The sequence below is a fragment of the Ursus arctos genome, unplaced genomic scaffold (assembly GCF_023065955.2).
Source record: "Ursus arctos isolate Adak ecotype North America unplaced genomic scaffold, UrsArc2.0 scaffold_5, whole genome shotgun sequence".
Classification (NCBI taxonomy): domain Eukaryota; kingdom Metazoa; phylum Chordata; class Mammalia; order Carnivora; family Ursidae; genus Ursus; species Ursus arctos.
This window is the reverse complement of record NW_026623067.1, coordinates 63,488,223-63,503,925: the sequence shown is the minus strand read 5'-3', so window position 1 is coordinate 63,503,925 and position 15,703 is coordinate 63,488,223. Positions and strand designations below refer to the sequence as shown.

The 15,703-nt window shown below is 43.3% G+C and overlaps 1 protein-coding gene across 1 annotated transcript in view; it reads right to left on the bottom strand.

Moving 5' to 3' along the window:
* THBS4 (thrombospondin 4) overlaps window positions 1–3,618 on the bottom strand; it is a 40,851-nt gene extending 37,233 nt beyond the window's left edge. Inside the window, exon 1 of the mRNA XM_026498720.4 lies at window positions 3,325–3,618. Coding sequence (XP_026354505.2) covers window positions 3,325–3,412 — 88 coding nt within the window. The 5' untranslated portion in view covers window positions 3,413–3,618. The remainder of the gene's footprint in view (window positions 1–3,324) is intronic.
* Between the last annotated feature and the right edge of the window lie 12,085 nt (window positions 3,619–15,703).

Below are 15,703 nucleotides of genomic sequence, written 5' to 3'. Positions count from 1 at the left end.
ATAACAAACGGGCAAAAACCTAGTTACTCAAGAATGTCTACTCTTTAAAAGGCACTTTGTCTTTATACTGGATCTGTATTGTTTCTTTCCCACGTACTTAGGGTCTTACAAAATAATGAATTTGATACTAGAAGTATTGGAAAGTAGAAAATCTATTATGTTCCTTCTAGCACTCCACAGTCCCCCAAAAGTCCTTCCAAAGAATTGGAAGCCTTACATTTCCACCAGTAAGAGCAAAGGGCAATCAGACAATATGTCTAGAAGTTCCATCCAGAGCAAGCCATCTTCAGATTTTAGTTTAAGGTATGTGAATTGAATTCAAAACTAAACTCTTACTATCCCTGATTCTTGATGTATGATTATGTTCATAATTTAGCTCTAGCTAAATTTACTCTATTTCAATCTGCAAGGTTCATCTAATCCATTGGCTTCTCTCTCAAGAGGCAGAGTTGGGATTAGTTAGTAATGAGTTTGGAGAGTGTTTTGAAAAGGAAATGAGACACAACAATTTTCTATTAATGTTATTACATTTTAGTAATAGTGCCAGGATCTAAGCACAACCTTCTAGTGTTAGAGGTGAAATTGCTACTACCAATTAGCCCAACCACCATGGTATGAAAATTGAATACATACTAATAAGACCAGCAAAGCAGCTCAGAGGAGAAAGGATATATGCAAATTATTCAGTTGAGCTGATGATTGTAAGACTAATTAACTCAGTAAAAGAATATCAGAAACTTGACTTAATCTGGTAATCTACAGCAACGAAATTAACCAGGTAATTTAGGTAGTATAGCCTGATTAAGTCCCATAAAACAGGCAGCTCTAAGAGGCAGCAGAACCATACCTGCAGCACACCATGAAGTCGTGTGTTCAAATGTCAAGAATTCATATAACACAAACTATGATGCGCATAAATTCAAAACTGCAATTTGCAGGTGAAATGCAAAGTTTAAATGGGTGCTTACTGCAATGGGAGGGGATGGAATTCGAGAACTCCCTCACAGGCATTCTTCACTCGGGCTTTGCGAGGAGTAACAACTATTACTTCAACCTGTGTGACTCTTCCAGCTTTATTTCATTAGTCAATAATACATCAAAAAAAAAAAAGAAAAAAGCAAAGGCAACAAAAGCAAAAACAAACAAGTGGGACTACGTCAAACAAAAAAGCTTCTGCACGGCCAAAGAAACCATCAACAAAATGAAAAGATCACCTACAGAATGAGAGAAAATACTTACAAATCCTATGTGATAAGGGATTAACATCCAAAATATATAAAGAACTCCTACAACTCAATAGCAAAAAAACCAAACAATCCGACTTTTGGTAGAAGATCTGAACAGACGTTTATCCAAAGAAGACATACAGGTGGCCAACAGGCACATGAGAAGGTGTTCGACATCAGTAACCATCAGAGAAATGCAAATTAAAAGCAATATGAGTAGTCCCCACACACCTGTTAGAATGACTGGTCTCAAAGAGAAATCGCAAGTGTTGGTGAGGCTGTGGAGCAAAAGGGAGGTCTTGCGTGCTGCTGGGGGGAATGTAAATGGGTGCGGCCACTACGGAAAATAGTATGGAGGATCATCAAGAAACTAAAAATCGAACTACATATGATACAGCAATTCCACTGCTGGGTATTTATACATGTATAAAAAAGCAAACAAAACCAAAACCCCAAAAACACTAATTCAAAAAGATAAATACAGGTTCCTGTCCACTGCAGCATTACTTACAACTGCCAAGAGATGGAAACAACCCAAGCGCCCGTTAATAATGAATGGATAAAGAAGATGTGGTGTATGTATATAATGGAATATTATTTAGCCGTAAAAAGGAATGAAATCTCACCATTTGTGACACCACGGATGGACCTTGAGGGCATTATGCTAAGTGAAATAAGTGAGACACAGACAAACACTGCGTGATCTCACTTTATATGTGGAATCTTCAACAACAACCACCCAAGCTCATAGAGAACAGATGGAGGGGGGATGGGTGAAGGGTGTCAAAAGGTACAAACTTCCAGTTATAAACTACGTAAGTTGTGGGGATTTAAAGTACCGCGTGCTGACTGTCGTTAATACTACGGTACTGTATATTTGAAGCTAAGAGAGAAGAGCTCAAAAGTTCTCATTATAGGAAAATAATTTTTTGTAATGCCGTAGGGGGACAGCTGTTAACTAGACTTATGTGGTGATCATTTCACAATGTATACAATTACGGAATCACTGTTGTTCACCTTCCTAGGAGTCACAATGAATATAGATTACGTTCTAGGCAAACTAAATGCAGAACATTACCCCCGAAACCACAATTTTGGCTGCCTGGTCTAAAATCAAAGGAGTTATTTGGTGATATGCAAAGTTTAAATGGGTGATTATTGCAATGGGAGGGGAAGGAATTTGAGAATTCCCTCACAGGCATTCGTCACTCTGGCTTTGTGAGGAGTAACTTTTACTCCAGCCTGTGTGACTCCTCCAGCTTTATTTCATTAGTCACTAATACATCAACAGGTGAAGGTCATCACTGGATGGCTCGTTAGAGCGCTAAGATCTTTTCTCGCTTAAATAATTTCTTCCTTTTGGCCTTTACAAAAAGAAAAAAAAAATCAGTTTAAGCTTAAGTGCGTTCTGCCCAACGGTTATTTTCACCCCATCTCAGGGGTTTGAAGATTGCTCAAATGTCTTTTTAAAGTATTTATCGGTTTTTTACCTCTGTAAGAGAAGCACCGACTTCTCAGTCCTTCCTGCTCTATTTGTATCACGAACCAAGAGATCACGTCAACTCCCAAAGGAGGCTTTGGGGTCCAAACAAAGAGCAGAAAACAGCGAATGGTGGGTCAAATAGAGTAATGCTGTGCCTTTCTGGGGGATGTCGGTCTCAGACTTTCTGGGGGAACATCACTCCCGCTGCGCCGGAGAACTTAGGGTTCCAAGGGTGACGGGGTGGCCCGCCGCAGAGAGCCGCAGGGAATAGAACCTGGATTTCACCCCACTCCAGACAGGACCTGTTAGAGGTCTAGAGCCACGTGGTAAGCTCGGAAATGAACCCCACTTCTTCGCATAGACTGAAAAGTTTGGCATCCCCTAAGCTGTTGTTTAGGGAATTGGTCTCATCGCTGGATAATGGACTCAGAAAACGCTATACTCTCATCTCCACTTCCAATTACAAAATGCTGTGCCTCGGGCCCCAGAGGAACAGAGAAGTGCCAGGGACCGAGCTGCGCGCACGGAGTTGGTTCCTCCTGTCTGTCGTTCAGGCGGAACGCGAAGGAGGGACCCGGGGGCCGTCGCCCCCCGCCCCGGCGCGAGCCCACTTACCCTGGGGGGTGGCTTGGGCTCCGGCCCCCAGCCAGGGCTGCAGGGCCAGGTGCAGCAGGAGGAAGACGGCTCCGCGCGGGGCCAGCATGTTGGCTCTTTCTGCAGCCGCGGGCGTTCGCGAGCGACGGCAGCTTGGCCGTGCCTCGGTGTCCCCAGCGGCTCGCTGTGCGTCCGTCTGGCCCCGCGGGCGGCGCAGGTGAAGGGAGCGCGAGGCGTGTGCGGGCGCGGCGTCCGGGGCTGCCGTCGGGGGCGGTGCTGGCGTCCAGGCGCCGCGCAGAGCTGGGTGCGCTAGCGCGGCTTCTGCGGCCGCCGCCCGCCTCTTTATAGTCTGGCCGGCCGGGGCCGGGGGAGGGCCCAGGCCGGGGCGGCCCCCTTGGCGGGGAAGGCCGTTCGCCGGGAAGAGAGGGGGCGGCCGGAGCGGGGAGCGTGGGCGGCGGAGGGGAAGGCCTGAGTGCCGGGTGGGGAAGCCGACCCGGCCGAGCGGGACCTGCGCTGGGCGAGGACCGGCTTTGGGAGGGTCGGGAGGCCGGGGCTGCGATGGGCACACAGGACGGGGAAGAGAAGGAGGAATCGAAGGGAGCGAAAGGAGGAGGAAAGGGACACTGTCCCGCTAGCGTTAGGCACCATCAGTCCCCCCACCTCCTGTATTCCTTTTGTTTTCTACAAAGAACAGCATTTAGAGAGGCTTTTTAACACCTGTCGTAGGTTCCCCTGCGAGGGAACCCTGAAGGCTCTCCAGGAACACCTGCTTCCTAAAATGGTCCAGAGAGCAATTGATTTATTTCTTCAAGCTTTTCTTGAGTACCTCAAATGTTGGATATTTTTTCCCATCAAGTTTTCAGACATGAACAGTGAACGTTTGAAAGTTTTGAGTTTCTAATGGAAATAAAACACATCCCAAGGAATCGATCCAGATAGGACGGTGGTGCTTTATGGAGAATTTCTTTTCAGTCTAGTTTCCAAACACTCTGCCCACTTCTGTTCCGTCTTCCCCAAAGATTCCACGTGACAGTTTAAAGGTATGGGAGTAGGGAACATACTGAAAGAGAGGGAAGAAACATAAGGAATTAGTCTTTCTCCTAGGTGAAGCCCCCTAGAAATAATGTGGATTAACTAGAAGAAAAAATATTTCAGAACAATGGCAAAACGTTTCCCTGTTGAAAAATGTTTAGTATTGGAGAAGATCCAGCAAAGCATTTCTATCCTTATCTTCATGTCTCAAAGAATTTCACTTTGAAGTTTAATCTGCCACAAGCTGGAAGATCAACTCATCATCTTGTTTTCAGACTGTACTAGAATAACTGCTCACCAATCATGATGCGGGTCAGTTAGTGACCTGGAGATTCGGGAGATATCTTAAGATATCCCTTCTATTGGAGGTCTGCCTTAGTTCTAGGCGTCATATAATGTCCCATTACACTAACACTGCTCCGTGGAATGGGTCACCGTTTACCTATGTAGGAGAGTGCACGGTAGAGACAAAGTGTATGTGTTTCTGGCAGTGTGACTGTAAACTAATGAGATGATTGAAGGATCTGCAAATCTTCAAACTGTGTCCCCAACAATGGCCTGAGTTAGAGGGAGCTGCAGGCTCCCAACTTCTGGTTGAAGCAGAACTTCAGAGTCAGCGAGACTAAACTGTAAGTTATCTGGAGGAAGATCTTATTTTTTAGTCATCTTTGCTAGGTAACCTCAATTCTTAGAAAATTCCCAGCAAAACAGCTTGCCCAGGGATGCACACAATAAATTTTGGTGGAAACTGAATGACTACTAAGTGTAATGGATCAACAAGAGAACCCAGGGACTTTCTGCTAGCCTCGCATACTTATCATCTAATTTTGCTTTTAAAGAGCCTGAATTTTTATGAAGCCATTCACTAGAGAATCTCAGTCAGCTTTTTCTTTATGTCTTCAAAACCAAGAGGAAATTTGATGACAGTGATTACAATTCGATCTGTTAAATTGGCTATGAAATCTATGATAAAGGAGATGAAAGGGTTAACCAGTGTCTTTTCTGTACCACCCCAGTAAAATAGCTGTTGTCGCACTTATTACACTGGATTTTACTGTACTGTAATAATGTATTATTTAATTTTTCCCCAATATCAGACTGTGACCTCCTTAGCACTACCTCATTTATTTTTGCTGCCGCAGTTCCTAGTACGTAGCGCATACTAGCGCGTAGCTCATTGAATTGACTTTCCTTCTCTCAGCACCGTCAAGTAGGCTAAGAGATGGTGAAAGTAACCCATTTGTGCAGGTTGCAAAAGTTGTCCCAGTTCTTTGCTCTCCATCTACTCATCTTTTGCTTTCCCACTATGCTTCTAGGCTTGGCCATGTAATTTCCTTGGCTAACAGATTTTAGAAACAATGCCACATTCAGAAGCTTAAAAAGTATTTGTGTGGGGGCGTCTGGGTGGCGCAGTCGTTAAGGGTCTGCCTTCGGCTCAGGGCGTGATCCCGGCGTTCTGGGATCGAGCCCCACATCAGGTTCCTCTGCTAGGAGCCTGCTTCTTCCTCTCCCACTCCCCCTGCTTGTGTTCCCTCTCTCACTGGCTGTCTCTCTCTGTCAAATAAATAAATAAAATCTTTAAAAAAAAGAAGGTATTTGTGTAGTTGGGCTTGCTTACTCTTTCACTTCTGCCTTTGCCTGATAGTATGGCTGTGCTAGCTTGCTGGAGGGTGAGAGACATGGGGCCGAGCTGTGACCCCGCAATCATCCCAGTCATCTTGGGCAAGGCCCCGTAAGATCAGCTGACAGCTGTTTCAGGCAGGTGAATGAATTCAGGCAGATCAGCGGAGCTGTCTAGCCGATTCCAGACATGCGAACAATAAGAGTTTATTTTGTATGTCATTAAGATTTTAGTATTGTTATGTAATATTATTGTAGCAATAGGTAACTGATAGACCAGGTGTCCTTCCGGGTATACTGTTTTATGCAGAGTATAACTCCATTTTTTATGTTTGCTTACAGCTCTCAAGCTCTACCATTCTCCTTCCCAGTGGGCCCACATCTGAGCAAGCTGATAAGAAAGCGCAGGTGCTCCTTCCTTTGGTGCTGGAGGAACCGTGCAAGCCCTAGACCATGCTCAGGAATCCTCACCCCAGCCCCACCCCCAACCACCATGAAATCCCTCCAAGCCATCTCCTTTCCCTGCTCTCTCAAGCCATCTTCACACCAGCTTGGGAGCCTATCCTACTCTTGCCAGAAAGCCACACTGTGTAGGTGATATACTTTTTCAAAGCCTTTTGCTGCATGTGTGGCATTGTCATCAATCTCAACATCCACATTTCATTCTGGGTGTGGAGATACCCATCCTGCTCCTGCTCCTTGTGTTCCTAAGAAGTGTGAGAAGTGACTCATATCACATACTGCTATTTGACACAACTAAGTAGAAGTTTAACACATATTTGTTAATTGATATTTGAATAAGATTGTCATTAGTTACGTTTTCCGCTTGAATTCTTGAAGGGAGTAGAAATGGAAAATAATTATTAACATTTAAAGATGGTTTAAAGGGAATATGGTTTGAGGCGCCTGGGTGGCTCAGTCGTTAAGCGTCTGCCTTCGGCTCAGGGCGTGATCCCGGCGTTCTGGGATCGAGTCCCACATCAGGCTCCTCCACTATGAGCCTGCTTCTTCCTCTCCCACTCCCCCCGCTTGTGTTCCCCCTCTCACTAGCTGTCTCTGTCAAATAAATAAATAAAATCTTTAAAAAATAAAAAAATAAAGGGAATATGGTTTATACCCTAGTGTGTGATAACATTTATGCCACAGCACTGGAAAATGTAGACTTTGGGCTACTATGCAGTTTCATGTTAATAACAAAGGAGGTATTTGATTAACTGACAGGATAATAGCTTCTCTAGAAACTAGTTAGCACAAATAAGGGCCTGGTAAATTAAGTAGGGGGCTTTTGATTAGCGTGCAGTTAAAAGTAAAAAGGTTTTTATTTTCAGAACTTAAAAGACAGCAATTTAGGCACTGAAGATTAGTGAAGCAAGAAACAAATGTGTAAAATCACTCATTTTCATTCTCACTAAGGGTCTAAGTAGACTATTAAAAAAAACTCTCATTAAGCTTCTTTGATATACTTTACTAAGTACTGTGTAAAAATTCCTTAGAAAAATGCAGTTGTGTGGACCATTACTACAAATAACTATGTCTACCCATCTTGAAGTCCAGAGTTTTGACAACTAGCATTTCTTTCTTTTCTTTTTTTTTTTAGATTTACTTATTTATTTGAGAGAGAGAGTGCACATGGAGATGGTTGGTGGAGAAGAGGCAGAGGGAGAGGGAGAGAGAGTCTTAAGCAGACTCCACACTCAGGGGGGCTGGACCCCACAACCCTGAGATTACAACCTGAGCCAAAACCAAGAGTCGGATGCCTAACCAACTGTACCACCCAAGCACCCTGCAACTAGCACTTCTTAAAGTAACTTCCCTCCTTCATTAAACAATACCTTAATCCATCCACATGGTAGTTCCTTCAATGTCAAGTGATAACAATGATTATTGTGCCAAGACAATACTAAATTTAGTGCCAGATGTCTAAGTGCTAAAATTCTATTCATTTGAATGTAAGGAGTTTAGAATTAGGGATAATTTGCTTTGAATTGAAGTTTATCTATGGAAAAAAAGGTTTGTAAGCAAACAAATAGCATCACTTGACTTAAACAATTAAACAGTACATGTTTAACCTAACCAAAGGAACAAACATATGAAGGATCTTAGTTAACTAACTATCAACAGAAAAACTGGTACTGCTAATTACAAATGAGCCTTAATGAGTTCATAAAGGAGTTGGACTAGATATATACAATTTTTCCAACTCCAAATTCTTTTTTTAAAGACTTTATTTACTTATTTGCGAGAGAGAGAAAGAGAGAGAAAGAGAACCAGTGGGGTGAGGGGCAGGGAGAAGCAAGCTCTCCTCTGAGCAGGGAGCCAGATACAGGGCTCGATCCCAGGACCCTGGGATCATGACTTCAGCTGAAGGCAGATGCTTAACCAACTGAGCTACCCAGGTGCCCTTCCAACTCCAAATTCTAAAATTATGTGGGTGTTGCTATCCAATCAGTGACAAAAGTGTTAAGTTAGAAAGAACATTTGTCTATTGGGTATGAAATCTTAATTAAAGGGAGTTTCTTCTCATTAATGTGATCAGTTAAGCAACAAATAATTACTATGTGTCCATCGCTTAATTCACTCAGAAAATATTTACTTAGAGTCTTCTAGAATGTGCCCAGCACTGTGTTAGACAAAGAGAATACAAAGAAGAATAAAACACGGTTCTTGTTCTACTCAGGAAAGCAGATGATATAAAAAGTATGATAAGGGTTATAATATACAGGTGTCTTAAGAAATAAAGAAATACTTGAGAGAAAGTAACTTGTAATTAGAATTAGAAAAGTCTTCCTAGGGGTGCCTGGGTGGCGCAGTCATTAAGCATCTGCCTTCGGCTCAGGGCGTGATCCTGGCGTTCTGGGATTGAGCCCCACATCAGGCTCCTCTGCTAGGAGCCTGCTTCTTCCTCTCCCACTCCCCCTGCTTGTGTTCCCTCTCTCGCTGGCTGTATCTCTGTCAAATAAATAAATAAAATCTTAAAAAAAAAAAAAGAAGAAAAGTCTTCCTAGAACAGCTGGCTTTTTATTTGGGTCATGAAGGATAAGAAGGAATTCTGCATGTGACAAAAAGCTTTTGGACTTTCCTCATGGTTGCAAGATGGCTGCTGCAGCTCCAAACATCATCTCTTTACATGACATCATCCAAAAGTAGGAAGCAAGGAGATGAGGCTTCTGCTCTTGTCTCTCTCACTTTTGCTGTCCCTCTCTCTTTCTCTCTTTTGCCAGTGGGAAAAAAAAACCTTTCTCAGGAGCACCCAAACAGACTTCTCAGCCTTAATTGTCTAGGAGTGGATCACAGACATACCCATGTCTTTTCTACCAGGAAGGGTGGGAAGAGATGACCAGTGTCCAGCTTCTACTGTGGGAGTAGACTGTACCAGGAAGGAAGAGAAAGAAGACAATGGATAGCTGACCATGTCAACATGTTCAGCCACAGACTCTGTGTCTTCCATTTTGTTACTGCTCACCATGGTGCTGGGTGCTTATAGGAGGGGTCTTTGGCAAATGGCCTTTATTCTCTTGTGAGTTTCATCGTGCAAAAAAACAAGTAAATCTAGAGGAGAAGTGATGTGCTGGTAAGTCAAAGCAGGAAGGAAGCTGTGGGAAAAAAGTAACCAATGTAGGGAAAAGTGGAAGGAAAAAAAAAGACAAAATAACTTCAATTACGATGGGTCTAATGGGAAGAATACTCTTAATATATAAGAAGTTCTAGACCAGGAATTGGCAAACTTTCCCACAGTGGTCCATTGTGTTTCTGTAGGCTCAGCAAGCTAAGAAAAGTTTTTATATTTTTCAAACGATAGGAAAAAAATAAGAGTATTATTTCTGACATGTGATAATTATGTAAAATTACAGCTATAAATAAAGTTTTATTGGAACACAGTCATGTTCACTCATCTGCAGCTGCTTTTGTTGTATGACTGAAAGGTTGAGCAGTTGAAACAGAGTGCCTGTGGTCTGCAAAGGCCTTAAGTCTGTACTCCCTGGCCCCCTACAGAAAAAGTTACCAAGCTCTGTTTTAGAGCATACATTTTCTGAAAATCCTATCCATTAAGTTAGGCTTAATTATTAAGCAGAGACCAAAAAAAAAAAGGGGGGGTGGGGGGGGTGGGAAGGAAGAAGCAGCAAATATTGACTCCTGTTGCTGATACCCCATTCCTTACTCTATAATCTTCTGCTCAGACCTAGGAGTTGAGAGGCACAGGGCATGAGTTACATCTTGCTGCCTAGTACCACAAACTAATCAATATTAAATCTACTGTTCCTCTCCTTCCTCTCTCTAGGTATAGTATTTTCCCAGTGGCGTTAAAATGGACCAGCTTTATATCACTTTCAGGAGAAATGGGAGGGAGTTGGTCACTGACTTGAAAAATGTGTAATGAAAATGTGATTCCTTTTATGGGAGATGTGAACTGCAAACATATTTATTACTCCATTTGGACATTGACTTTCATTGGTATATTGCATGTGTTCCATCATACATGTCCTTTAAAAATGAAATTCTGACTTAAGTAATTCTCAGAAAGAGATTCCTTTATGGGGTTCCAGCATGTCCCTTCACAGAAGTAATTCTGAGTATGGATCTAACTGCTAGTGATGATTATTCTGGCTGCTGCACTTAAAAATTGACCAGCAGGAAAGGAAAATAGACCTGACCAATTCAGTAAAGTAAAAGCTGTGCCAGAAAAAACCAGAAGGAGCAAAAGTAGAGAAGAAAGAAAGAAAGAAAGAAAGAAAGAAAGAAAGAAAGAAAGAAAGAAAGCCAGCCAGCCTGGGAAGGAAAGGGAAGAAGGCAGCAAAGCTCCCCTCAAGGACAAGATGATTGTGTCTGGGGGTGTTAAATACGGATTCTTTTTAAAATACCTGTCAGAGAGTCCATGCCCCTTGTAATACCTTCCTCTTCATCATTCCACATCTGCCCCCCTCCCCCAAACCCCTGACTTGACAGCTCATTTCCGGTGCCCTCTGGGAGGGGGGAGCTGAGGATTCCAAGGCAGCTCCCTGAAGTCCCCAGTGGAGGCGCCGCTTCGTGCCAGCCCTTTGAGAACTATCGTTCCTCTTATCGTGGTCACAGCAGCAATCTTTCAACACTGTCTGCTATCCCCTAGTTAAGCGGGCTTGCCTTACACACTCTATCAGGGCTTTTCCTGTGACATTATGACTATTTTTTTTTTTACCTTCATCTGCAGAACATAACTTACACATGGTACTTGCGTGCGAGTTCGTGCACGCATATGGGTGTGCATATGCACCAGCACACACGTACACCTCACCTTTCTCTTTTTTCTGTGGAAGAGACTTAGCACCCCACAAAATAATAGTAATCAATTTTAAATATCTCATTAAGTCGCTCTCATATATTTGATCTCGATCTTCGCAACAAGGTGTGATAGATAGGATGGTTATAATTCCCACTGTACAGACTAAAAATTAAAGGTCTGGGAGGTTGAACAACCTCCTCAAGGAAATGCCAGAGCTTGGACTCACACTCAGGTCTCTGACCCCAGGCCCAGCACCCTTCCACTCTTAGGGAGAATGAATATCTGACCAATGCATAAAATCCTGCAGCCTAGGCAGATCAAGTGAAGGGAGGCCCTAAGAGTGAATTTCTCGTTGTTCATTTAATTTTATATGAAAATTCTCTATTATCTGAAACCAAAAAACTGAGTTTTTTGGTAGTTCCTTTTTCTTTCTTTACACTTTTTAAAGACCATTGCCAAGATGGCGTGGCCAGCAGCACAGCGAATGATGACCTCACCCTGACCTGGGGAGGAATGCCACGTCTAATCCGGGGACGTGGCCTGGAGGAGCCACACAGGGCTCAGGCACTTAGTAGGGGTAGGGCTTCGGGAATTCTCTGACGCTCTGGTTGTGGGAGGAATGGTGTTTCTGTTTCTTCAGCAGGAAAGGCGAATGACACCAACCCTGAGGGTTGCATGAGAGGCAGCCACAGGACGGTGCCCCACGTATTGCGGCTTCGGTCAGTAGTGGTGGTTTATTCCCAGGCTGCGGCTCTGGCTCTGGAGGTCTGCAGCCAACATCCCAAACAGGGGAATTTGAAACATTTCTGAGCAGAGTTGGTGCAAACGAGCGGGGGTAGTGTCCTGGTTGGGACTGCAGCAGGCTCCATGGCCACGCTGCCTGGTTTTGCCCCTGACTCCATCACCGTCGCCGTGTGCCCTTGGGCAGCCATTCACTGGCTCTGGCTGTGAGGCTGGAGTGTCACCCTAGATAGAGATGCTAACGGTACTTGCTGTCAGGTGAATGGAGATGCCAGTAGCACTTTTTAGGTGAAAGAATAAATACTTGCCCTAGTGCCTGGCACACAGTTGGTTTATTATTATCTTTTCTTTCTTGCTTGCTTTCCTTTTCTTTTTTCTTTTCTTTTCTTTTCTTTTTTTTTTTTTTGGATGAGGTTCAGGTATTTTCATTTGTCACTGAGTTAGTTAATCTATTATTATCCTGAGCCTAAAGGAGAGGAAGTGGAGAAGCGGTAGGTTGCCTTGACAATCTTTAAGCAAGCAGAGCACATTCTCCTAGGGAAAGGGCACCCAACCCTCTTGTAAAAAGAAGAAAAGGACAGCAGGATCAAGAGGAAACTCTAATTACCCTGACTACAAGCGAAATTAATGCTTTTGGCCGCTCTGGTAACCTTGGACAAAAACTGAGCTCCAACATCAAGGGGCAGGTGATGCTACTACATAGAGAAACAGAATCACCTTGCTCCTGGGTCCCTATGCGTGTGCAGGGTCACCTAGATATGTTGGCCAGCATACAGATCAGGAGAACAGAGTCTGGAGGCTGGTTCAGGCCAAGGAAGGTCCTAGAATAAAAATAGCCTCCATCCACAACCTGTTACTGACACTGGAGAACAATTATTCTACTCTAATCAGGGACTGTGGAACATCACAGAATGCTATGATTCTGAGATTGGCTTGTTGCAGAATGAATAACGTTCCTTTTCTTTTCTTTCTCTATTTTCTTTAATAAATGTTTCTCTTCATCACTCGAGGCTGCTGTTCACACCACTGAGGAAATTGATGATAGTGTACGCAGCCATTTAGGGGAAAGGTTCACCCTGGTTCTTAACTGGAGGCTTGTGTTAAGGGAAGTGTGACATCCCAGAGTAGCTGGGTCCAGAGCATCCCAAGTCCACTACGATAAAAAGAAAATGTGAGAGATGTTGGCTTTAGTAGCCTGCTCCTCATATAAGCAAATACATAAAGCATGAAAAAAGGGATGTATTGCTCTTGTCAACAGGCTGTTTCCACTGTTGTTATGAAAGGTGTTTATGACTTACTGAGAAGGTGTTCTTTCATGATCCAGCCTCTCTTTATATATATATATATTTTTTTTTTTTTTTGGCACAGAATGTAGAATTATGACTTTACAATGAATTGAATAAAAAAGCTTTATAACTTAGGGGAAAAGACTGGCTTGATGGAGTACTTTTTTTGTGTTGAGACAACCATATTTTCAACTGGGTAGTTGAAAGGTAAATATACTGGATTTATGTATTAAGGCCAGGGGCTTTATAATAATGATATCATAAGGCATATTTTTTCAAAATGTGCTTATGGTTTTAACTGCTTTTTAAATCTCTACAGGAATTGAAAGAAAAACAATACCTTTCATTTAAAATGTTGTTGCATGAGGACTTCTGTTTCTACTAATACAGTACGACAAGAGGCCCTTAATGATTTTCCTAGTAAAAATAATTAAAATTTTGGGGTGGATAATATTTTTTTTTTGAGATTTTATTTGTCAGAGAGATAAAGAGAGGGAGAGAGAAAGAGAGCACAAGTAGGGGGAGCACCAGGCAGAGGGAGAAGCAGGCTCTCTGCTGAGCAGGGAGCCTGATGCAGGACTCAATCCCAGGCCCCTGGGATCATGACCTGAGCTGAAGGCAGATGCTTAACCAACTGAGCCATCCAGGTGTCCCTATGTTGAGGGAGCAGAAGGCTCGCTGAGGACAGAGCAGAAGCTGGCACCCTATACCTCCTCCCCCCATACAATGTATGTGACATTCCTCAGGCAATCCCGGCTGCCCTAAAGGAAAAGCAAGTGGTTAACTAATAGACATCACAGTCCTGCAGGACAGGAGTCTCCCTCAGTTTACAAATATCCTAGTGAATTACAAGAAAGAAGCTTTCTTATCAAAAGCCTAACTTCCAGAGACCCATAGCTCAGTTTCCTGAAGCCCTAACATCACCCTCCCCTAATAAAATTGAGGGAGGCTGAGGTGGAAGAAAATGTAAATAAAACTGAATTTCTTCTAAACCTAAAGCCCGTTGACAAGGACGTGTGATAGGAGGGATGTAACATTCCTCCAGGAAACTCCCAACTGTCTTCATTTTGGTGCCTCATTAGAGGGAAAAACACCCTTGGCTTGACAATGACCAGGTCTCCATTATCCTGAGAGCCTTCTTTAGCATATGACAGTCCTTCTGGACCCCCCCTTTGCCCTCACCTCCCCAGCTCCCAAGTATATAATCAACCACACCTCACAAACCCAGCTCCTTTTGCCCACGGGTCCTGTCCCCCTTGCTTTAGTAAAATCACCTTTTTGCATCAGAGACGTCTTAAGAATTCTTTCTTGGAGGGCCATATGCACCCCAATGTTCATAGCAGCAATGTCCACAATAGCTAAATCGTGGAAGGAGCCGAGATGCCCTTCAACAGATGACTGGATTAAGAAGTTGTGGTCCATATATACAATGGAATATTACTCAGCAATCAGAAAAAACGAGTTCTCAACATTTGCTACAACATGGACGGCACTGGAGGAGATAATGCTAAGTGAAATAAGTCAAGCAGAGAAAGACAACTATCATATGATTTCTCTCATCTATGGAACATAAGAACTAGAATGATCAGTAGGGGAAGAAAGGGATAAAGAAAGGGGGGGTAATCAGAAGGGGGAATGAAGCCTGAGAGACTATGGACTCTGAGAAACAAACTGAGGACTTCAGAGGGGAGGGGGGTGGGGGAATGGGATAGGCTGGCGATGGGTAGTAAGGAGGGCACGTATTGCATGGTGCACTGGGTGTTATACGCAACTAATGAATCATTGAGCCTTACATCGGAAACCGGGGATGTACTGTATGGTGACTAACATAATATAATAAAAAATCATTAAAAAAAAAAAAGAATTCTTTCTTGGTCATTGGCTCTGGACCTCACACCACCGAACCTCACCTATACTCAAAACTTCATCACCTGGGGTGGAAAATATTTTACAAATTAGATGAATTGCTGAGCTGCAAGAAAGCAAGAAATCCACAACAGCCAAATATAAAGGTAAAGCGTGAATCCTGGGAGGTAGATGAGCAGGAAAGTCAGCTTTTACCCTGAGATTACCTGATAAACCCTGGGATATTGAACTTCTGTTTTATCAGCTTCCTAGGTTGAAGGGATTTTTAAAAAGCCTAAGGCTTTCCTAGGGTGAAGAGTCTAATACAGGACCCCCTCTTCCATATAAAGCTGAGACCTCAAGGGGTTACACTCTCAGTGTAAGAGAAGATTAGAAATAAACCCTCTGTTCCGAAGGGGAGAATAAGGAGACTTGCCTGTCTTCATCTTGGCTCTTGGGGAGGGGAAAGTCTTCCTCCAGAAAATTTGTAGCTGTAGCTGTCCCTCATGTGGTTTTTTGTTTGTTTTTGCCTTTTCCCACAAAATTTAAAAGTGCGAATGCTTCCAAACTTACAAAAAAGTCAAGAGAAAGGCGCAATGAATAGTTCTCCTAGAATCAC